The sequence below is a fragment of the Falco biarmicus genome, chromosome 10, assembly GCF_023638135.1.
Source record: "Falco biarmicus isolate bFalBia1 chromosome 10, bFalBia1.pri, whole genome shotgun sequence".
In the NCBI taxonomy this organism is placed as follows: Eukaryota; Metazoa; Chordata; class Aves; order Falconiformes; family Falconidae; genus Falco; species Falco biarmicus.
In genome coordinates this window covers 30,575,886-30,599,412 of record NC_079297.1, presented here as the reverse complement: position 1 = coordinate 30,599,412, position 23,527 = coordinate 30,575,886, and the positions used below count along the sequence as shown (strand labels likewise).

At 39.5% G+C, this 23,527-nt stretch overlaps 1 protein-coding gene across 7 annotated transcripts in view; it reads left to right on the top strand.

Annotated features, from left to right (window-relative positions):
* Nucleotides 1-23,527, top strand: part of TUB (TUB bipartite transcription factor) — a 164,889-nt gene that overhangs the window by 121,665 nt on the left and 19,697 nt on the right. For 4 of the 7 annotated variants that reach the window (XM_056353732.1, XM_056353733.1, XM_056353734.1 and 1 more), the window contains exons 4-7: nt 6,621-6,755; nt 17,841-18,008; nt 21,597-21,668; nt 22,592-22,713. In XM_056353732.1, coding sequence (XP_056209707.1) covers nt 6,621-6,755; nt 17,841-18,008; nt 21,597-21,668; nt 22,592-22,713 — 497 coding nt within the window. The remainder of the gene's footprint in view (nt 1-6,620; nt 6,756-17,840; nt 18,009-21,596; nt 21,669-22,591; nt 22,714-23,527) is intronic. The other 3 variants (XM_056353735.1, XM_056353736.1, XM_056353737.1) reach the window with 3 other exon arrangements.

Below are 23,527 nucleotides of genomic sequence, written 5' to 3'. Positions count from 1 at the left end.
CTAGATGCAATGGTTGTGTGGTGTGTTGAACACACTTTTGATGACAAGTCATAGGTCTGGATTGTTAAATTTGATGTGTCGTTCTGCTCCTTTACTGTGAATGATGAGAGAGTTGTCTGATGAGTACCAAGCTGTCAACTTTATAAGGTGACATCAGTTAACCATTCCTTTAAAAACCCATATATTTGCGTATTCATCAAAACAGTGTTTTGCCATTCCTGTTTTCCACTGATCTTGTAATGAGATGGTATTAGTTTATTTTTTGTAGATAGCAAGGAATTTTCTGTGCTCAAGACTATTAATACTGAGATCAGGCAGCACTCCCAAGTACCATGCAGGCAAAACACTTAATTTCCAATAAGCATATATTCTGTGATCTCCCTTTCAGCCGCAGTCTCTTCACCTTCATCCTTTAAAACACCTTTTTGATTTATCCGCAGTCCTTACTGCACTAGTACATTTCCAAAATAAACAAACTCACCCAGCAGCAAGGACCAGAGAGCAGCGGGTAGCAGGTGGTTTACAGGTCTTTTTGTGGTTGTTGGTACTGAAGGACTTGAGAAGGAAGTTTAGAGGCAATTGCTTAAAAATTGCTTGAAAAATACCCTTCTCTTTGCTTTAAATTTCCACTTGAAGTACGTTTACTTTTAGTTGCTACTAGACAGCTAGCTGTTATTTTCTGCCTTTGACAATCTCTGTGCCAGGGAGCACCACCCTACAGGCTTTCAGCGTGGTGGGCAGAGCCAGCCGCTGCTAACAGGGTTCTCAGTGGTCCCAGGCACAAGGGATGAACTGGGGCCAGGGCCCTCCAGAGTGGAGAGGAGATGGGGCCAGGAGGCAAGGCTGCAGTGTACATATGAGGGGCCCCTGGAGCCGATGAGCTACCTACGGCGTAGCAGGAGAGGCAGCTGGGAAGCGGCACACAGCCCGGCTGGCAGCAGAGCCCAGCTGGGCAGAAAGGGAGCCATATCCCATGGGCAGGGTGCAGGTAGAGGCCCCCAGGGAGGCTCCTTAGGGCAATTAAAGCCTACTGGTGCCCTCAGGGCCCCAACACACAACGTAATTCTGTAGTTTCTTTTTGTCCTTCATCTTCCTGGCAAAGCTTTTTTGTGGACAATTTCAGCTTTCCTTACTAGTTGTCTGCTTTCCCAAAGAGTCCAAAATTTGCTATTAAGCCTCCATTCTACATGCTTTCTCCTTTTTCCCCCTCTCCAGTGTCAGATATGGGAGGTTTATGAAGAATCTTTTCTTTAATTCCTTTCTTTGTTCTTTCTGAGGAAATCTTACAGCAGTGAGCTTTTAGTAACGTCCTTAGGCAGCACCAGGCTCTCGTGCATGCTTGTTCCTTTTTTCTCAGCTCATTCATGTTCACTTTCACTTACGAGTATTTTAGCCTTTATAAAATCACCCTGGTCAACACATCAGTGTTATACATAAACTGCAAGGAGCCATAGGGAGTTTATAGGCAATGTAAGCTTTTGGGCATCTGGAATCTGTTACTAGCTGCAGGGGTAATACCTTTGATTATAACCATTTTAAAGCAGAAATCAAATCTCTGCGTGTGATTAAATAGTAACTAACATGCCTAATTCAGGCCCTTGTATTTAACTAATTGTCTATATAAAACTAATGAAAAAATTCCATTGCATTGTAAAATACAGTGGGTTTTCCCATCTTCAGAGTATTTCTGATCGAATCCAGTCTCTTTGAGGTGATTGTAGAAATGCTAGACCAGTTGAGAATCTAAGTTGATGAAATAAAGTAATAATGAACAACAGCCCAAATAAGCAACACGATTCACTAAGGCTAGAACTTTGCAAAGTAAAATAGCAAGCCATTCTTACAGTGAAACACAAGACCATCTTAGGCAACTGTAAGAAAAGGACAACCAATTTGCGTTGGTTTGTTAAGGTATACTCTGACTGAACTGTAGTTTATCTTTCTTTGCGTGATACTGATTCCGGATTTTACTTTCACAGTTGAGAGGACATTGGTAAATATAATGAATATTTGCCTTACACAGTTGAGCCAATTATTTGTCTCGCATCCCTCATCATATGATTCAGCCTCTTTCTACTGAAGGTGTTTTCCAGACAGACTGCACAAATTTTTAATGCATCCATTTAAAATGATAATTTTTTTGTGATTTTTCACTCAGTTCATTCTTCACATAGTGTACTGATCAAAAAACTTTTTTTTTTTTAGCACATGGCACTTTTATGTGATAGAGATTGGTAAGTTACGATTCATAGATATTTTTTTTCTTTCTTCCTCTTAAGTTCATGAGAGTGTGCAAGCACTCATATCAAGAAAATGGTCATGCAAATGGAAAAAAACTCCTGCATTTTCATTGCATGCTACTTTGAAACTAATTTCCTGTGTGAACTTCTCATGAAGGCCAGATGGAAAAACACGCTTTTCATTTTCATTCACTCATAGAAATATGTATGGGTAACTATCTTTCACTATTTTTTTCAATTCTGTGTTTGTCTGCATCATAGAGTATTCACTTACTTATAAATTGCATCCTTTTGTTTGATTGTGTTGTAGCTTTATCCCTGTAACATGCAGTGTTTTCCCACATAGAACTGGTTCATGGGAGAGACTTCTTTTTCCTGCTTTTAGTAGTCAGCCCACTGGTGATGCAAGGCAAAGCCAGGACACTGCCCTTCTCTGCTTTGGTGCAAGTCCTTCTACACTCACCTCATACTGTGTTAATACCTTTTTTTCTTTTCAGCCCAGATCCTGAATTAATATTGCAATCTGTGCTCTTTTCTGTATCCTCCAAAGTATTTTTTTCTAATACTGTATCGAGGTTAGTAGTCAGTACTTGATTTCATGAACATTGATGAATAACACTAAAATTAAAATCATGTCATTGCTTTGTCTGAGAGCTTGCCATTTATCTCAGAACTACTTTTTACAATTTATGAGTCCAAATGAGAACGAAACATCAGATCTGAGAGTCCAGCATTATTTGCTGTTTGGAATTCTGTCTCAACACAACATATGCTTCTCCATTTTTGTCTTGTCTAAATATGAATTCTAGTACAAACAGATTATTCTAATGGAAAAGGAAAATCTGTAGAGCTTTTTTAAGTGAAGATTTTAATAATTTGGGGTTGGGCATACAAAGTATCAGGCTAGATTTTCAAAGGTGGTTTGTTTAAGGCAGGGATCAGTAGGGATTTTAAAAGTTGCCTAAATCTTCTTTGTACTGAAATTAATGCATTTTTTGAGTGAAAGTCTGTGAAACTCTATCCCTGTATAGCTGCATTTAAGGTTCTTTATTTATTTATCCTGTGGTACTGCCTACCTTTCTTTTAAACTTTTTAATGTCCAACTAAGGACATAATCATATTGTCATATCAGTCAATATTATCTAGGGAGGCCAGTTTATCTCATTTTCCTTATTCAGGCTTTCTTGCAGGGAACTGTGAATTGTTTTATGGGGCTGTCTAGAGCCTGTGGAGAATGCAGGTTAGAGTTTGCTTCAAGGTGTTCCTAACCTGCTGAGAAGGGAAATTCTTGTCAGACTGTTCCTTAGTGATCCAAAGATGTAGTAAAGGGCAGAGGAGAAGACATTTAATCTGCTGATAAAGTGGTTGGGGATAAACATTGCTTCTACGAATTGCTTCATCTCTGCAAAGACAGACTAGGAATGCTGGTTCAGTGAGTTCAAAGCTCCACACACTAATGACCAGCTGCCAGGTGAGTGCAGAGAGTATTGGAAATGTTGGCTCTTACAACTCTCCAGGGTAAGAGAAGGCACTGGAAACAGAAAACAGTGTTTTTTACTTAGCTCCACATGTAAATCTGTTGGACCCACTGAGCAAAGCTGGCAGGCTTCAGAAGGTGGCCCATTGCCCACTCCTCTGCAAGGATCAAAGTATTGACTGGCCCTGGGCAGCACTTACCTGGCGGGTATTTGGTGGGGGTCAGCACTTCTGGGCAGGGGAGACCAGTGCTTACCCTGTGCTTAAATGCAAATATGTAGCCAAGTCCCCTGGATCTCTGTACTGTCCTGAACTGAATTTGTACAGTCAGTAGCAAAGCTACATAACTTCTTTGATATCTGCAGTCACAAGAGAAAACAGTGGATGAGCTTCAGCTGAGTTCTGCTGTTTGCTGAATAGTTAATAACTAAGATGATTTTGTGGTGGAGTTGGTATTTTGCGATTAGGTTTGGATTTATTTTAGAGGTAGTGGTTTAAATGTAATGGTAAAACTTGGGAAAGCATCTGTAATTAGAAGCAGGAAATCCTGTGCCAATTCCTTCATGAACCCAGCTGCAGTATCTGCATGCTTCTGGGTTAAATCTTATTTTGCAGCCTCCATTACTTATGTCTGAAAGTCCTGTTTACCATAGACAACAGTGATGGCATATGCTCAAAATAGCTACTGGACTGAAAACTTCTTCTCTGCCTTATAAAGCAATGGAAATATTTCTTTCTCTGTCCTTTAGAGCTCCATCACTGTACTTATAATTAGGTATCTCTTGCTGAAAGTTATGCGACAAAAGTAATTCAAAAAGCTTCAGGCTTTTACGTGTTAATTCAAAGGATGGCTGACAAGATAGTGAAGTAAGTCTTCAACTTTTCAATTAACAATGTCAGAATGTTTCATCCTTTGCTGATTAATCATTGCTTTGGACCAAGTAAATGATGCTTCATCTGAGTGAATGAATATGGTCATTTTTTAAATGATTTCAAGAACTGTCTGGTCATTTAATATAGGTCATTTGTAAAGTACTGAATTTAATTATAATGTGGATTATAATCTTTAAAACAATTAAAAGAACATACTCCAGTTTTTAAAGAGAGACTGAGCCACAGATACAGGATAGATTGCTGGGTTGGCAAATCATACCTATTTAGAGACTGTGGAGTTAGGACTGTTTGGTTTTCTGCTTAGTCTGAGGCTGCCACGCCTGTGGAAGTAAGACCCGGTGTACTGTCTTTTATGTGCCATTTTCCCTGGTGCCCTGTGCACTCATGCCTTTGGTTACGTCTTACTCACATCCAGTGCTCCTTTACACTCAGCAAAAGAACTGCAGTCTTGTGATTAGTGATTGATAAAGACAGGAATGAGGGGTCAGGCGGTGACCAGCTGTTTCTTTGGGCTTATAGTCACTCCTCTACTAAATCAGTGCATATTCTCTATAAACCTTGAACTGTTCCTCTACGTAATGAGAAAAGGAGCATGTGTTTGAGTTTCTCAGATGCTCATTGTGCTGTGAATGCAATGCTATTCATAACAGATTGCTGTGCTGAGGAGCGTAACTGTAGGTTTGTAAACTACAGTCTTCACAGACATGGTTAAACCCGTCATCTTACTCCTTTAGAGAATCTCCTTGGTGTTTCTACTCCTATTCATGCGCATGAAGGATTTGGTAAACAAGAAAGTTGCCTCACAGACCAGAAGCCTGGGGAGGACTTCCATCTTCAAAGAGAGATAACTGGCAGTCCACACATCGTTGACCATCTTTTGGTCTTTGGGGGTTTATGAAGTTTGTCAGGATATTTAAAAATTAATTTTATGGGTGGCCAGTTCTCTCCAGTAAGGTCTCTTAATGGACTCTTTTTATCCTTTTAAAGAAAGCATTTTAGTTTGGGGAAAAAGGAAGTGATGGTGGGAGGCCCCAGGTGCCAGGGTGATACTCCTCTGAGGTAAACCACAGTCACCACGTGAAGCCAGTGGGGCTTAGCAATTAACTGTGACCAGCAGCTGGCACCAAAATCCCTCAGTGCCCACCTACAGGTTGTTTTGTTTGGGGTGTGAAGTTTGATGATTGCTTTATGTATTTCACAAAGGTAATTGGTTTTATGCCTTTGTAAACTCAATATTATTTCACTTCAAGGCTTTGCCTGGCCAGAATAAAGATTGACCTCAAAGTGTGTCATGCTTTTAGAAAATTGTAAAGCCCCTTTTTACTTTGAAAACAACTAGCATTGCATGAATTATGCTGACATTCAAAGTTTATGCCATGCATATTATGTTGAGACTTCTAAAGAATTAATTTGTGTATGTTACAAAGTAGGAGGAGTTTTTAATTTCTGCTTGTGTACAGTTTCAACATAAAATGCATGGCCATTCTCCTTGTCATACTGTGTTATGTAGAGTTGTGCAAGATGTGTTCTGAAAATAACCTTCCGATGATTCCTTGTTTACAGGGTTAGGATGTAGCTTTAAGCATAGGCACTACACAAAGTCTAAATAAAATTTTTCTGCCTTCTTGCTGCCACTGCTGATGATCAGTCTGGCAGAACTTTACCATGAGCAAAAGTGCTTCCTAGAATAGCTCACCAACACATTAATATTCTGGTGTCACTTTTGGCCTGAAAGTTCGGAGCTGATATATTATTGGAAGGAGGCAAAAGTTCAGAAATACATCCCAACTAAACTAATACTTCCAGGTTTTTACTGTAGCTGTGTAAATTCTGTTTTATTTGACTTTCCTCTCTGCATGAATTGTCTGAAATACCAAAAAAACTCTGCTATGTCTGCTTACCCTTTTATGCCTTCACAGTGTTCTCAATTCAATCTCTCCTCTCTTTCTGTTTCTCTCTTCTTTCTCTCCGTTTTTGTTTTTGGTGGGGTACCCTGAATCTCTCAAGCAGTGCAGGAGGCCGAACAGGAAGATGTAAAAGTGGTAGTGGATGCCCAAGCTCCGAAACCAACTAAAAAAACCAAGGCAGCAGCTGCGAGTTGTCAGACTGGCAGCACCAGAAAAGAGAAAAAAGGGAAACACAAAGGTTAGCTGCATGCGGCTAAATGCCAGATGTTGAATTGACTGCAAAATACCTCTTTGTTTTTTTGTTTATTTGAATTTCTGAAAATCGCCTAAAAGTAATTTCTTGAAATTTGTATGAGATTGGAAAATGTGAGTGACTTGGTCTTGTCTCGACATGTACAGCCTGGGGGTGAAGGAGGGCTAAAATTTGTAAACTGAGTCTTTTCCAAAGGAGAGTGTTCGAATTGCAGAGGAGGACAAAGGTACTGATGGAAAGATGCTGGTGTTTTCCTGCAGCGTTACAGAAATGAGACCCATTTTACACCACTGTGGGATGTTAGGCTATCTTCATGTAATGTAATTTGGAGAAACAGTCTTAAATTGCATTCATTTCTGTCCAGACTCTTACTGAGCTTTAAATGATACAAATTGGAGGTTAAGTGGGCATTTAGAAAATCATTTCAACAAAACTGGGAGAACATCCTCAAAGGGGTTCTTCAAGTTGTTACTTCAGTGTTACTCTGTCCCACTTGGCTGACACACGGGAAGCGTTTGTATGGAAAATTTTCAGCAGTGGCTTTGGGTAAGATTAGGTAGACAAAAAAATATACTACTGATAATGACAAAAGGGTAGGTAAAAATGACATTGCCATTATTACATTTACCATTTGAGCTACTTCGACTAGATGGAAGAAGTAACGAGCTACTTTAGAAGTATTAAAATTTTGTATATGTGTGTGTGTATACATGCACACTCACAGAAAGAGAGAGGGTTTGTACAACATACAGTTTCTTTTTAGCTGATATCAAATGACTAATGAAATAAATACCTTTCCAATAATTTGCAGTTCTTGGATAAAGCCACTGTAATACTGTCCTGCCTGGACTGTACTGTATTCTTGTGTGTCCAGCAGTCTCTCCATTATTGCTTAAGTAAGAAAACTGTCTAGCCTTGACGAGTCTATTTAAAGATAGCAGTGACTAATAAGGGTAATTACTGAGGTCAAGAGTATTGGGGCTTATCTGTAAGGATTTTGCAGGCCTTGAGCCTACCTTATCAAAATCCTTTACACATCCTTTACATACTGCAGCTTAATTCTTGAGATCTGACTCTCCAGCGTCTCTTACGTCTGTGGTCCTTCTGGCTGCAAAGAAAGCCCTAGGTTAGATAGGCTTTAGAGTCTGGCCCCGAGGTAAAGACTTCATTCATGTATTTGAAAGAAAGATGGTGTGTCAATACTTAGCCTTAATAAGTAAAAGTCAAAGCTGAAATTAACTGAATATAAACATTGTTGGCCAAATGAGTGAAGAGGAAGCTAATGTTTCTCAATTTAATGTAAAAATGATGCCACTCCAGCATAGGAATACAGATGCCAAATTTTATTTTGAATTACCTCTTGCTGAAGAGCAAAAATTCGTTTACTAGTTTAAAAGAAAGCCTGTCTTAGGCATTCTTTTGAATGAGCATTGTGTGGGGGTAGTACTTAAATAATAGTTACTGCATAACCGTGAGGCTCTGTTTCATCTCATGTAGTGCCCGTTTTGCCTTTATGGGCTGTCTGTATCTGTACTGTGCTCAGAACTTGAGATACTGTGCTGGTCAATTACAGCACGTTTGGTTTGAGAAATTTGCACTGTGTAACAGCAAACATGCGTACACGTTCACATGTCTTCTAGGTAGTTTTCTGATGAGCGCCTGGCTGAAATACTCTGTGAACAAAATTCTAGCTGCAGGCTAGTGAGGCACCTAGCAAGAAGCAGTCCTTGTTGGAGTGTGTGATTGCAGGGCTGTTCTGCAGACACTGCTCACATGCATGCTGGGGGCTGCCCTTGCTGGGTGGCTCTCTGAGAACTTGCTTGCTAGGTGTAGGCAGTGTGTGCTTACTGTGAAGGAATTGCACAGGTTTTTATTATTTCATAGCAGGAAACACCTCGTATTTTTCTCATATGCGATTAATATTTTTATTCATTTTCTGAAAAATTCCCCAGACAGGCAAATGTTGGCATATTTTAATAGAAGCAAGTTGTGTCAGTAAAAGTAATGTCACTTTATGTAGACTGAGAACTTTGGCATGCTGATACTGCTCTATGTGTTGGAAACTAGTATTGTCAGCTGTAGAAACCTCTGCTTCTGCTGCAATTCTTAGTGCTCATCCTGCTATGCTATGTGTAGTCTTCCCTGGCCTTCAGCATTTGCCCATCAATTGCATCTTACGTACTTTTCCATGAAGTGGAGGTGCTGCTCATCACACATTATGAGTGTCTCCTCTCCTGGAGTTTATGCTAATGATTAATAACAAATCAGAAGCAATATCCCTGTCACTTAAAGCATGTTCAGAGCATACACGTAGTCCCTTCTCATCCAGCTCATCTACTTTTTTCCAGATACTGGTATTTAACTGTTCCTTCATGTATAGTTTCACCCTTGGAATCATACCTAGTTTACCTTTGATAATATTGTAAATGTGGAGGGTTTGCAGGGGATTGTAACTGGATTTCCAGTCTTGCATCCTTATTGAAGCTGCAAAATATTTTGTTATTGGATAAAAAAGTAAAACTGAATGCAACTTTAAAATTCCAGAGGTATTTTACTGATCAATCCACTAGAGACATAGCTAAGTTGTGTTACTTAAGAATGAAGAAAATGGAAGTGGTTGCAGAACCCTGAGTGGAGCTTATGTCAATTTTTCAGTTACTTCTAAGAGTGAATGTGAGTTTTAAGAAAAGATTTTATAATAATATTGAATGGTTTTGCTAATAACTTAAGATCTAACCAATGAAAATGGATGAAGGGTAAATGGTTTTATACCGTTTTGTGACACAAGAGATTTTGTGTGAGGAAGTTCATTGGTAATTTGACCAAATCTTGGCAGGTTTAGGTTCTGCTTTCAGCTTTTCAATTGCTTCAGGTTTTGTCTCCACTCTGACTACTGACTGTAACCTTTGTATGTCCTGTAAACCAGCGGGGTGAATGCACTTTACATGCTAAAATAGCATTTTCAAGGTTTCTGTTAGTATTTAGCTATAGTGAGCATCACCTCTGTAAGCATAGCCAAGCTCTCTGTGCTTTAAGAAAAAAACCTTTAGACCAGATCCTGTGAATAATAAGCTAATTCAGAGAAAAAAATAAATTGAATTATACATGAATTGCTCTTGAAGCTGTAGTATAATGATTGTACTCTGGTCTTAGATGTGTGCTGCTTTTTTAAGTGGCTCCAAGAATGACGAAACTATGATCAGAACAATGTTCTAAAGACAAACACAAGGGAAATACTAGGTTTAATGAGGTTATGCTGACATAAGGCAAGAAAAGGAATGTGGCTAATTGCTCACGTAGCACTGCTTGTGCTTCTCAAGGTAGGGGTCAGCATGTTTTGTGGTTCTGTGATGGCTAGTGTGTGGTATTTAGCAATTTTTTTTCAAAATCTGTGATTATTTCTTGCATTACATTCTTAATGGTGGTATCCAGTATATCCTGTGCCTATTTTTAAAAAGAAACATCATTTTGTGAGGCAGTAAGAAAATGCAGTAAACTGATAACATTTTGTATTAGCTTAGCTCATTAAACTGGTGTTTTTGAAAGTTCTCCCAGTTTATTGTTTGACATGATATATTCAATATTGGAAAAAACCCCAAAATGCAACAAATGAATTTTGTTTGTTGAAAAAAGGGTTGTCCTTCCAGGGAAGACAGTGGATCAAATTCTGATTTGATTTGTGATGCTAGTAAGGCGTGATGAAGGATATTACTGAAATTAGTGTACAGTGTTGCTAGATAGTTCCACAGAAAAATAATGCAAACAAGTGAACATAGTTGCAGCAGGAACCTATGAAAAGTATGCACCCTACATAGTGTTAAAAATACAAAACCAGAGCATCTTTAGATATCAAATACCTTGATGATTCTTTGAAAAAGTATCACAGGTACATAGTGGTGTGGGTTTTTGTGTTTGGTTGGATGTCCCCCCCCAGGGTTGTGAAGAAATCAATAAATATACTGGATAAAGTGCTTTTTTGGCTATGTGCAATGAATGGGGCAAAGCCAAACAGGAACATAAAACCACAACCTTTAAAAAAGCCCCAGAAGACCATGCAAAGCAAGGAGTTAATTCAAAGTGAAATCTAATATGAGAATTCAGGAATCATTCTGTGAAAAGTTGATGTTGTTGTTTCTTTGTCTATTTCTGAGTGTTTTTCCTAGCAATCTTGCACTTCTGGCATGTAAGTACATTCTAGGAGAACCCTGCTCTGAACTGCACTGGTTCACTCGCTGCCGTGGGCTATATAAATGAAGATTTTTGTCACTGAAACAAGGAATATGGATGTGTTTAAATGGTCAAATAATACCTTCCCAGCAATTTTTCTTTTATGTTGTACGTTTAAAGTCTATAGCATGTTGAGTATTCCCTGCTGTCCTTATGAGAGTCAGAAAGCAAATGAGCTGCTCTGAGACACAGCGCTTTTTCTGCCAGGATGGCTATTTCACGTTTTGATTTGGTTTGCTGCTTCTGTGTTTCTTTTCTCCCTTTCACGCCTGTCTGTCTGTTTTGATTTGTGCATCCTGTCCCATTTTTATATGTAACAAGCAACTGCATTAATGCTGGCTGACTTAAGAAAGCAGCACCATTTGTTGGATAAGAAGCATCATTTCTCACTGTAACACTTCCTTTCTGACAAGGGGAGGGAAGTTCATGTGGAGTAGATTTATCTCAGCTTCTTTGTGCATTAAAGAGAAAGGGTAGGAGGAACAATAAGTGAGTTTCCACCAAGAAAAGTCCTGTTATTTCTAGATCTGAGAACCCTTTCAGGCTGTGCTTTGGCAACACGTGAACTAGATTGTGAAGAATTCATTCTGGCCTCCTCAGGATAGAGATTTATGAAAGTACAGTTCCTGCTACAGTTTTCTAGATTTCGTCAAAGTGAATGTAGAGCTTGGTGCTCAAGCACTTCCTTTTGGTGTCCTGGTCTGGTCTTAGCAGTAGCCCTTGTTTTGATGGAAGTTTGGACTAAATCACCTCCAGCTGTCCTTTCCTAAAAAAAATTTCTCTTCGCCCCCTTTCCCCATAAACAAATCCCTTTGTGATTTTGCAGTTGCTGGAACCCATATCAGTGGATGTGCAGCCCCTGTGAGAACAGCCATGTACTAGGAAATGGCTTACAAAATACTGACAGCTACAATAGTCCTCAAAAATAGACTCAAAAAATGCTTTTCCCTCCTTTAAATATTCTGGTTTTTCAGTTAATTCCTTTTGAGGATAGGTTCATCTGATTGAGAGAGGGAGGGAGAGGGAGTGAAATACTACTTTCTTGTTCCACTGTTCTGGAGGTAAATTATTATACCCAGTGGTCACACTTCTTGAGGAATGCAGAATTCAAAAAAACATAATCAACTGTTGTTTTGTCTTTCTAGTTTCAAACGTGTATCACTTGAGACAATAGAAGCGGAAGCAGGGTTTGCTTTAAGCCAAGTTCTTTAAAGGACAAAACTCTTTATTTGTTCTGCTGTCAGTCTAACAGGAACAGATTTCTCTGAGGACAGACTCCCTGTCTTTGACCTCGGAGGAGGCCAGCTGGCCTTTGAAGGGTCATGCTGCCATCCCTAATTTGGGAGGAAGAGCAGCTTCTGAATAGCAGTGCTTCTGAAGAACAGTTGCAATTGCAGCGTTGCTGCTGGCCACAGCCTTGGGTGTTACCCATGTGGGTATGAATTCTGTGTTGGACCCGGTGGCTTATCCAACCTGGTATCTTGCCTATGAAGGCACATACAAGAAGATTTAAAAAAAAAATATAAAATATCTAGTGTGCCTGCGTTTGCTGTCAGCGTGTTTGTAGAGGAAGGACATACTTGTAGAACCCTTGTTGATGTAACCGAGCTCAGAAAATGTGGCTTGAGATTTTCTCTTCCAGGGACCTCTTGCCTGACCTCGGTCAGCTCTTCAGATCTGGTCTGCAAAGGGCTTAAGCATTCTTAAAACTTAGTCTGTGAGCAATATGCCTGACTTCATGTGTTGAATTTGTGTCTTAAATGCTTTATAAAATGACAAGAATCTTTGTGTCCTGCAGTTCCTCATTGGTAAAGTAGGGACAGAAATACTTGTTTTCTATGCTATGTTCCTTTCCTGATACGTAATCTCATTTGCTGTTCAGTCACTGAGCTCAGTTAGTTCTCTCTGATGTATGATAACTTCCTTTTTAGTTTCTTTCTTAGTTTGAAGATGTCCTATGAAGAAATTCTTAATTTATTGTAACCATTATTTTCAAATAATTTAGAAATCTGTCTTTTCATGGTGTCTTAGGAGTAGTAAAGACTCTCTGTGAATAATCAGTTAATCATTCTTTCCTGTACTTAAGAGTTCATTTAAAAACTAAGAGGAAATAACATTTGCTGAAAATCTTTTCACAGCAAAATGTTTGCATGTATAAATGCATGCAGAAAGGAACATGATGTGTATAAATACAATTAAATTCTTTTCCTGCAAGATCCAATTACTGGGGATTCATGTAGTATATAGTTAAATACTTAAATAATGTTTTGGAGAGCTGACTCACTATGCTTATGCCTGTAATTTGCTGCTGGGTAGTTTGCCATATATTTAATCTGTAACTGATTTTTTCAAGACTACCGTAGTGCATCGTGCACTACTGTCAGATAGCAAAATCTTTCCTCATGTTTGGTCTTGTGCTCATCTAGAAGTAGTGGCCACATGTATCAGCGGCCTCTCTGAGCTTTCCCTGGTCATACAAAGCTCAGTAGTATGTACTCTTTTCCTCCCATTTGACCTTCTCCCCTTACCCCATTGTCCCTTAAAAATTTAAATACTCTTTCTTGATTATCTCTGGAGCAATGAAGTAATCAAAATTGCAGTTCTGCCCTATCCTCTTTAATGTTGGTATTCTACTGTAGTATTATAGAGTCATTAGACTGTGATGACTTTGAGAATTTCTCTGATGGGGTGTCTAGAAATGCTCAATTTCTATCCAGTTTTGAGAGGAAGTTCCACTTGGACCTAATCTGTTACAGATTCTGGGTTTAGACAGGACTATTGAACATCTAAGACTTGCGTTCAGCATGACTATACCCTTAGTTTCCCACTTGCAAATAGGGTTAGGAAGTTGTATTTCGTTCCTGAAAAAATAATTTTGGAAGATTGTGAAGCTGAAACAAAAATGCATGGGCATCAAATGGATAGCCAGAACTGCACTTGTCATGCTCTACTAGTGCTGTTGTGGGAGAAGGAAAAAACACCCCAAAAGGACCTCTAGATCTGTAGGACCAAGGAGGAGGGATGTACTTCAGGGTCTGTAGCTGCCATCCCATGCAGTCTGTACTTGTTCATCAGAAAGAAATTTGATAACTGCATCTAGTAGAACTGAGATGGCTCATCCATATTCATTTTAGTATCTATCTATAGGACATACCAAATTTGTTGGAAGTGGTTCAGCAGAAAGCTGCTGGGCATGTGGGGTAGAGAAATGTATGCCTGGTGACCCTTACATTAAGATATTTCCTTTAATTGCTGGATTGGAACAATAAAACAAGGTCTCAACTTCATATCATTGAAATACATTGTTGTTACTAAATCCAGGGAGACTGAATGGGTTTTGGGTTGTTGGTCCATCCTTTAGAAGCTGAAGTTTCAAACAGGCATAGTGTGGTATAGAAGGCACAAAAGCTTAGATTTGTTTCTTATGCCTCATAAACACTAAGCAAGATTTGCAACTTTATGCCTTTTCCAAGGCTTTCGGTAGCAGTTCTGTCCTTTATTTTTCCCCATACCTTTTTCTCTGTCACCTCATTCCAGACCTGGATCTTGTGATTTTTTTTTAATTTTTTTTTTTTTTGAGGGGTGTAGGTAATTAACATTTTGTGTGGTTAAAGCAGAAGAAAAAAAATCCTATCTAAAAATCTCATACCTGAGATCAAACTTAAGTGCATATCCACCTAATGTATTTTGAATTTCTTAGAATTTAGATTAATTCAGGTTATAAAAACATTCTATGTGCTAGTTTAGATTACCAGCTTGTAAGAGCATGATACTGTATTTATAAATATTGTCTAGAAGATTTTAGGTGCTAACAGAATACAGGCATTGCTAAATAGTAGTTTATAGGATGGAAACACCAATGAATGCCAATTTTCTGTTGCTTTTTTTTCATTATTTCTTTGTTTTCATTTCTGGTACCTCTGGGTTTCATCTGAGACGTGGCCATGTCGAAGTTTACCAGAAGGCCTTTACTGAAGGGACTGGTACTCCGGGGGTTGTTTTGATCTCCCTCTTTCCTCCCTGCCCTCCTTCACTGCCTCTCAGAAATTCCCTCTTCTTCTTAGCAGGTGTTCCAGGACATCTCTGTCGGGTTTTTTTCTACCTAATTTTTGGTAAAAGCTGTAGAAAACACTGAGTGTAGCAATAAAGACTTTCTTTTTGGCAGAGCCCACTCAGCTTCTTTGCCTCTTTTGACCCTGTCCTTAAACAGGGAAGCTGGTAACTATAGACATGAATGGTTTGTTTTATTGCACAGTGAACCATCCTTCCAGTAAGTGGGTGAAAAGGAGTCAGCTAGGCAAAGAAAGTGAGAACACCCGGAGAGATCCACCTTGAGTATCACAATTACAAAAGCTTGGAAGTGTTTTCAGACATTAGGTAGTTAATAGTAAAGCTGCCTTTTGAACTGTGACTTGCAAAGATACAATTATATCTCATGATACAGGAAAAAGAAATGTATGCTTGCATTTAATACCATTTTACACATACATATATAGCTACAAAGATGTACTATACAAATATTAAATAGTGTTGCATTTGCCACGAACCATCTACAGTATTCTAATGCACCAGAGGTTCTTTCCCTGCTCCCCCCCCCCCCCCCCCCCCTCGTCTGGCTATATCTTCCATTCCCTTAAATGGGGTCACTAGTGGAACCATTCGTACTGCTTAATAACACACTCTACCAGTGATGCACTCTTCAGAATACTGAAATTGATTTTTCTTCTCTGAAAGTGTGACCTGCCAGTGTAGCCTTTGTCCTAACGCTTAATAATACGTGATGTTCCTGACAACACGGGATGTGAGCGCAAATGTTCTGCAGGCATCAGAAAAAAGAGTCTCAGTGCAATGTCTAATGCTGTCAAAGGCGTTTCATTTGCTGCAGATCAGTCTCTGCTTTGAAGAAGAATAATTAAGGTGTTTTGTTCCTTTTGAAACGGGTTGTCAAAATTAGGTTTGTATTGTCCAAAGCTTAATAAGGAACTAGATAGATACACATGAGGTACGAGCATCTTGTTAAACTCATGGATACTTAACACCTTTGAATTTGTTAAGGCATTAAGAGTATTAAGGTAAGAATCTAACTTTAGGCAGCCACTCTAATGATAATGGTTAGTGTGGTTAAAGCTGTTAAAAATACCAGAGTGGATTTGAGCAGCTACCTGTCTGTTCTGGAGCACCATTACTGTAGTGCTTATCCTGAGATAACTTTTAAGAAAAATGCTATTCTGTTTGTTGCTGTATTACACCTGCAACATAGGAAATTACACTGTTCATTCTGCATCACACAGAGCTTCTGCCTGAAATTGCCACCCCACCAAGATGAGAGAAACATTTCCATGGACTTTATTTAGTCCTTCAGGGTTCGGTGGACAGATTGTTTTATTTATTGTTAGTTGTTATTAGTTTTACTTTCAGTAAATCAGAATTTACAGGGTTTGTGCGGAAGTTGCCAGATAAGAGTCTGTGTGATACAGATGAGTCAATAAATCCTTGTGGTCTTGAACTCTGTGAATTTAATACTTCTGCAGTGTTAGACTGCATCTTGTTAGGTAGTTGCACAGCCAGTGCTGTTCCTGATCCTGAGGGTGTGGGCCACTCTTTTCCACTTAAGCTTCATATCGCAGTGGCAGTGCAGCAAGTACGGCAAAGTACAGCTAAGCATGCTAAATGTGTAATCCAGTTGTCTTTAATGCAAGTTGACAGCTGCTGGCAAAGCGGGTTGAAATTGTATTCTTGGAGATCACAGTCTGAAAAAATCCCAGTCACTACAGGATGCATTCAGCTCTGTTTGGTGTGAGAAGCATCATAGTCTTTTATTGAACTAGCTCTTTGTAATGCTTGCTAATTCTCCACAGTGTTGCTTGCTTAGTAACAAAAAATTCAGAACAGCAACAGTATACAGGCTTACGTATTTAGTGTATCTGTACATGATAATATTACCATTTTTATTGGTACAAAAGTGCATTTTTATATAGCTTATTTAGTAATATATACCAGCACTAAATCTTAACTAAAAGCTGAAGTACATTTGTAATCTGATGATTTAACTTGCTGTCCTGAAGAAAAAAAAAAGTTAGGTTGTGATAAGAACACACATTTTTTCATTTTTCTGTCTTCAGAGGTGATTTATAGCTGCAAGGAGGTAAACAGGTTCTTTCTGGCTGTCATCAGAAGCCACAGAACCACAGCATGGCTGAGACTGGAAGGCACCTTCTGGGCACCGTCTAGTCCCACATCCCTGCTCGGAGCAGGTTGCCTGGGACTGTGCCTGGTTGGGATTTGAACATCTCAGAGGATGGAGGTTCCAGGGAATATGTATTATCTACTTTATGGTTCCACTGTGATGTTTTAACTGTATAGCAATTTACTAACTCAGTAGGCATATTTATGCTTGTTAACATGCTGCTCTTCCTGTTGTATGTACTACTAGATTGACTTGTGAATTTTCAAGATTTCAAAGCATCAATTCATAATAGCAGTGTTGTTTATTAGGGGACATGGCATAATCTAGGACTCAGGCTTATGTTTCTGGACTTATGAGACCTGCATCTGTTTTCTTTGTCAGTCCTCTCTAGTGAAGTTCTTTTCTGTTTAGTTTTTAGTGTTTCTGGTGCATTGTGGGGTGAGGAGGGCAACAGTGAAATCCTGATCACTTCTTGGAGATTCTCTAGTGCAGTATGTGGGAAGTAAGATGTTTGCCTTGGAAGCTAGTTTAGTCTTGTTTAAATTTAGAAATGTGACCTCTGATTTCTGATTCTTGGAAAAGATGCTTTTTGTGAGCGAGCAACTCAGTAACTTCTTGACACAAAGACAACTAAGGCTTTTGCTATTGTTTGACAGGGATTGATGGCCCAGCAGCTTTTCAAGATAATGTTCAGAAGATAGGAAGTCACGTGCAGATTCTCACTGTTGGACGGTCTAGCCATGATGAAGATGATGGAGAAAAAATGGCTAGTGGCCAACAACAGCAAAGCAAACAAGATCTTCGAACAGCGATGCAGAAAAAAGGTAAGTAGCCAAAGCTGCCTTCGTTGTTATTATTGCTTGCTTGATGTACACTGACTCCTTTTTCCTATCCTTACTCTTAGCCCTAGCCTAAGCAGAGACTGCTACTCTGTGTTTCTTCTCCTCAGAGCCTGTTAGACTCTATTCTATTATCTTGGGGGGGAAAAAAGTAAAAAATAGTTCTCTTTTGTCCCAAGGAACAAGAGCTCTCCAGGCTCTTAGGGATGCGGCTTTCCCATCTGCAGTGCAGTGCTGCTATTAAGGTACCAGGCAGATGCTAATGCTCATATCCATCTGTTCACATTTTTATATTATACAACCCTGGAAATCACTTACTTGAGGGTTAAAAAGAGAGTACAAAATAGTAACATTCAAACTAGAATATTAATTTTAGTTGTGTTGTCAGTTAAACATTGTTCATGTTTTCATAATGTGTGTTCATGTCTGCAGAGGTGAGAATTATAGCACTGTGTATTCTGCAGCACTTCCCACCATGCATAGTCCTCAAATGTTCTGAAATATTTTTTTTCTCCTGGAGGCATGCATGATTTGGGAGATAGCTTGTGTATGTACACATTCATGCATCTGTCCCTTCCTTCCTGCACTGTTGTTATATCTCATTAGACATTAACTGTAGGAAGGAAAAAAAAATACCTTAACATTCTCACAAAGCTTTTTCTGAAGGCATTTGCTTTGGAGTTGTTCTTCTTCAGTGTACAGCTTTTGAAGCAAAGATGGCTCAAGCCAAGAGTGCTCTGATGCTTTAAGAATAAACTCTTTGTGTATAAAGAGCAAAATGTAAGTGCAAACTTGACTCATCTAGAAAAGACTATTCATACCTAAATACCCGCCTCTTGTCTGCAGAGCAGTTCTCACTAAGATTCATTTTTTCTGGGACGTTACTCTGCAGATGTGAGCAACTTCAACTGAAACGGGCAGATTTTCTCCAAGTGCGGTATTTCCTGGGCATTTGAGTCGGAGGGGTGTTGGCATGGCTAACAAGTTCTGATCTGTGTGGTGATTGTGTTGCCTTAGACCATGGCTCAGAATATTTAATCATCAGGCTCACTACTTACTAAAGCTGATTGATTTAAAACTATCAACAGACTTCTCAAATTAGGTCAGAGCACTGGGATTTTTACTCTGAGGATCATTTCTATATTTGAAGTTTTTTCCAGGTTAAGATATATTTTTATTCTCTCCAATTTTTTGTTCATTTTTTTAAAATAAAAGCAGTGGGTGAGGTATTTTTGTTTTGATTTGGTTTTGTTTTGCTTTGTTGCTTGATATTCTTAAATATATGGTTTGACCTTTTCTTACCAGGTCTGAGTATACTCCTGATCCAAACAGATTCTGCTAAGAGTAGACCACTAGTATGCTTCAGCTTGGGGCAGGGGGGAACCTTTTTTTAAATGCGAATGTGGAGGTTTGCTTATTTTTATTAACAGAGCTATGCTCTGTGAGACACAGAGAAGTATTAAGACAAGACAGCAACTATCAGCATCTCCATAAAATATTTTTACTATGTGTGTATGGTTTGCCACTTGATACCAGCAGAAGAGGCTTGTTAGAAAGTTAGGAGTATCCCAATATTCATGGGAAACTTTATGTAGAGCTAGAGCTTTTCATCTGGATTCCCACTGCCGCTCTGCCACTTCACTGCTTGTGGCATGCCCTTACTGGCATGTACCCGTTGGTCTGAAAAGCATTTAGAATTGCTGTCTCCCGTCAGTCCTCCTCTTGCCTGGAATAGGAGCATAAGGAGAAGAGCAGAGAGATAAATGTTAGCTGGCCTAATGGGAAAGGCTGAGTCCTGTCAGATTTGCGTAGCCCTGACCTGTGTCCATTCTACTCTTTGACACTAACTTTGTGGAGAGAAGCCGCTCAGCATGTGTCTCTGCTTCCCCAGTGAGTCAAATTCTGTTACAAGACAAGAGGTTATAGGCTACCTGAGTGTGAAAAGAATATGCCACTTACAAGAAAATGCCAAATGTTTTGATTTCTCCATCTGTTGGAAATTGCCATACTAGAATAATTTTCTTCCTGCGGGAAATATTCGTCATTTTGATTTCCAAAGTCTTAATATGTAGACTTCCTCTCTGGCAAATGAATCACTAGGACAGAGCCAGAATTCCGTAAGTTTTAACACTGAAGAACGAACATTTTTTCTGTACATTTATCAGTTTCCAGTATGTCTCAGTAAAGACTTGGAATGAGCAATTTAGTCTTAATTCTTCTTTGCCACCTGAAGTGACAACTGTTTTGAGATTAAGGGAAGGAATAGATTTGATTTCTGGGTTCACAAACAAAACAGGCGCTCTCTGAAGCATTCTTCCCCACAGGTCATAAATGCAGACTTTTCAGAGACTGGCATGGAATTTTCACCACCAAAATATTGGTGGCAAAATAGTGAGCACAGATGTAGAAATAATTACATCTGTGCATATGAAGTATGGCTTTATTGCACAGCTGCCAGCTGGGGAGATGGACTGTCTGCATTACCCATGCATTGTTGACTTAAAGGTGTTTGTCATTATTAAGAAATAATGCTTGTGATTAATGTGTGATTAATAAGTGAGTTCTACAGGCTTTGAAAATATCTGTTGACCTGTGAACTCAGGCCTCCCTTGCATAACCAGATTTTATTGAACCTTTTTGCTGTCATGCTGTGTGGTGTGTGTCCGGACTAGGGGAACTGAAGAAGTGGTAACACGACCATTCATGGAGCAACTGGGTGGAACACAAGCATTGCGTATGCTTCTGTTTTATATACTCACTGTTACTATGCTGGTGTAGTTTCATTATCCAGTGTGCATCTGGTGTCAAAAGCTATTTTAAAGGGATATGCATTGAAGTTATTGGAAGCAGCAATAAAATAAGAAGTACTTTAATGCCTTTTTTCTTTTCTCCTTCTGTTGCAAAATTTGAACTGAAGAAAACCATTGCTGCTACTATCTCTGATAGTATCAGCAATTATAGTTTGTATTTCTGTACAGTAGTTTGGTTCAGTCTCTGTTTGTTGCAGACCAAGCTCATATGCCAAAAGCCTAAGCTAAAAGTCTCTCTGTGTATCCCTGGAAGTCCCGGAAGAACAGTTTAGAGAGCCTGAGAAAGATGATGAGGATGCACTAGGCACAGGGATTTAGTTATAATTTAGGCTATCTGAATTAGAGTCTGAATACCTTTTTTGGTATTACTGAATGAATATTTGTGTACAGTCTGTGTATGTCACTTTTTTGTGTGTGTTAGAATTCAAATGTAGGCCAGAAACCTCCCATTCAGAGCACCTTGTGCACAGAAGGGTTTCTAGCACAGCCATTTAGTGTGGGTGATGTTTTTTGAAGGTTCCACTCTGTGATCCAGAGCTTTTGGACTTTATTCAAAATATTAAAAGAGAAGGTGACAGCAGGTAGAAGGTGTGAATTTGATTGTGCAGAAAGATAAAATGTCCATAACTGAGAATTCAGGCAGCAGCATTATGGCCCCATCCAGTAAGCCTTTAGCCCTCTGCTGAGTCCTGTTGGCCACTTAGGCTCATTCGCTCAATTAAGGGTTTGCAGAATCAAGCCCATGGATCTTTTCCTTTCCCAGATCCCCATGCAAATACATCCTGGTCCTCTTCCACCTCCCAATCCAGTCTTGTCGCCCTGGATCATGTTCCTGGTAAGTACAGAAGGAAAAAGTTAATTATGCCGATGCTGCTTGGCTCTGGGAATCTTTGCATTTTGTTTATCCTTCTACATTGGACTTACCAATAGTGGAAATTCTGGACCAGGTGTTTTCATTTATTGTGGTTTTTTGTGGGGGTTTTGTTTAGGAAAAAAATTTGTGTAGTTAGCCTCTAATATGTGGAACTTAAGAGTTTGAACCTGAATGCAGGGTGGCTTCATCTGCATGATACTCCTTGAAAAACTAGGCCTGGCAAGTGTCCCACCATTGATGCTTTCTGCTGCTAAGTCCTGTTTGATGTTCAAAGTTGTGTTTCCCTTTGAAATGTGTGAGGTTTCAGATTCTTGTAAAGTCAAATTTTTAAGTGTTGTAAAGCAGTTCCTTTGGCCTGTGCTGATACTGTTTTTTACATGAAATAAATATGCATGAGAACATTTCCTTGATGTGAATGTTTCTTCTCAGTCTAAGATCTGCTCTTCATCAGATCACATAGGAACAGTTAAAAGGATGTTGTAGAAGGGCTTGTATTTTAATTGTTAAGGTTTCCAAGTGGCTGTGGTAAGTTGTCCACTGGGCTCCAGTTTCAGGTTTTTGTGTTATGCTTGAAGTACTTGATTGGATGAAGAAGATCTGAATTTAATTCCTAACTGAGTTTTGCTCCTGTATCACTGGGGAACTCGATCCTCTCTGTGGAATGGAAACCATACTTCCTTTCTCACTTGCTGTTTTGGCTGCTTGGGACAGGTGCTGTCTCACCCACATATTTGTATGCTGTCTTGCATGGTGAACCCCTTCACACACACCCTCTCTCACCTGTGAGCCTCAGGGTGCAACAGTATACTAAGTGATGTTTTACAGCAAGTATGAACAGCTTTAATATATTAGTATTTCATACAAGTGCGCTGCTTTCTCCTCAGGCATTTCAAGCAGCATGAATTTTGATGAGGAAGAGGATGAGGAAGATGAAGACAGCTCTAGTTCTTCACAGTTAAACAGTAACACCAGGCCTGGTTCTGCCACAAGCAAAAAATCCAACAAGGTAGGGAGTGAGTGCCAAAGAAGGACCCTGCAGGCTGCTAGGTACTGCGTGATTTCAGAGTGCAGTCAGGATAGGCCTGGCTTTCCTGTTTTGTTTTTAATATGCACTAACGTATTTCCAAGGTGATTTACTGTGATAGCTCTCTGGGTTTATAGGAGCAAGCAATAAAAACAATGACTTGGAGAAAAGAATAGCAAATATTGTCTGAACTTGAGTGAAGAGAAAGGTAAACAGTAAATATTTACCTTTCTACCGCTTGCAGGTGCTCCAAAGGATCTTTTGTTTCTGTTGCCCTTTTCTGAGCATTTTTGTGTTCTCGCTGCTACCATCTGAACATAAAATAAGACTTCAGCTTGTTCAGATCTTCTAAATCACAAGCTTTTGCTAAACCAGTTGATGGTGCCCCACTCTTACATACTGCACTTACTTCTCGTTGCTGTTACATCTCTTTCTAGCCTAACCTGTCTCTCTGTATCCCATTTCTTCCTTTCATCAAAGGCCATCACTGTCCTTGGGTATGGCCTTTCAGCAAAAAGAAGTGTGGTGAGATGGGAAGGTGTGAGCCAGGGTTTGCATTGTAACATAGCAGTCTGCCTGTGCCGCCACCCTGTTCTGCTTTGTCAGTGTGTCTGTACGCTGAGCATCTGTGGCACAGAGAACTGCTCCCTAGGCCTTTGGTAGCCAAGAGCTTGACCAATTGGATGGGGAGAGATCCTTAGCTTGATAAGCTGCCTTCGAGGCTGCTGAGGAATCAGAATGGGGAAGACAGTATGACCATTGGGTTTATTTTTTTAAAGTGCAGCTTCTATGAAAT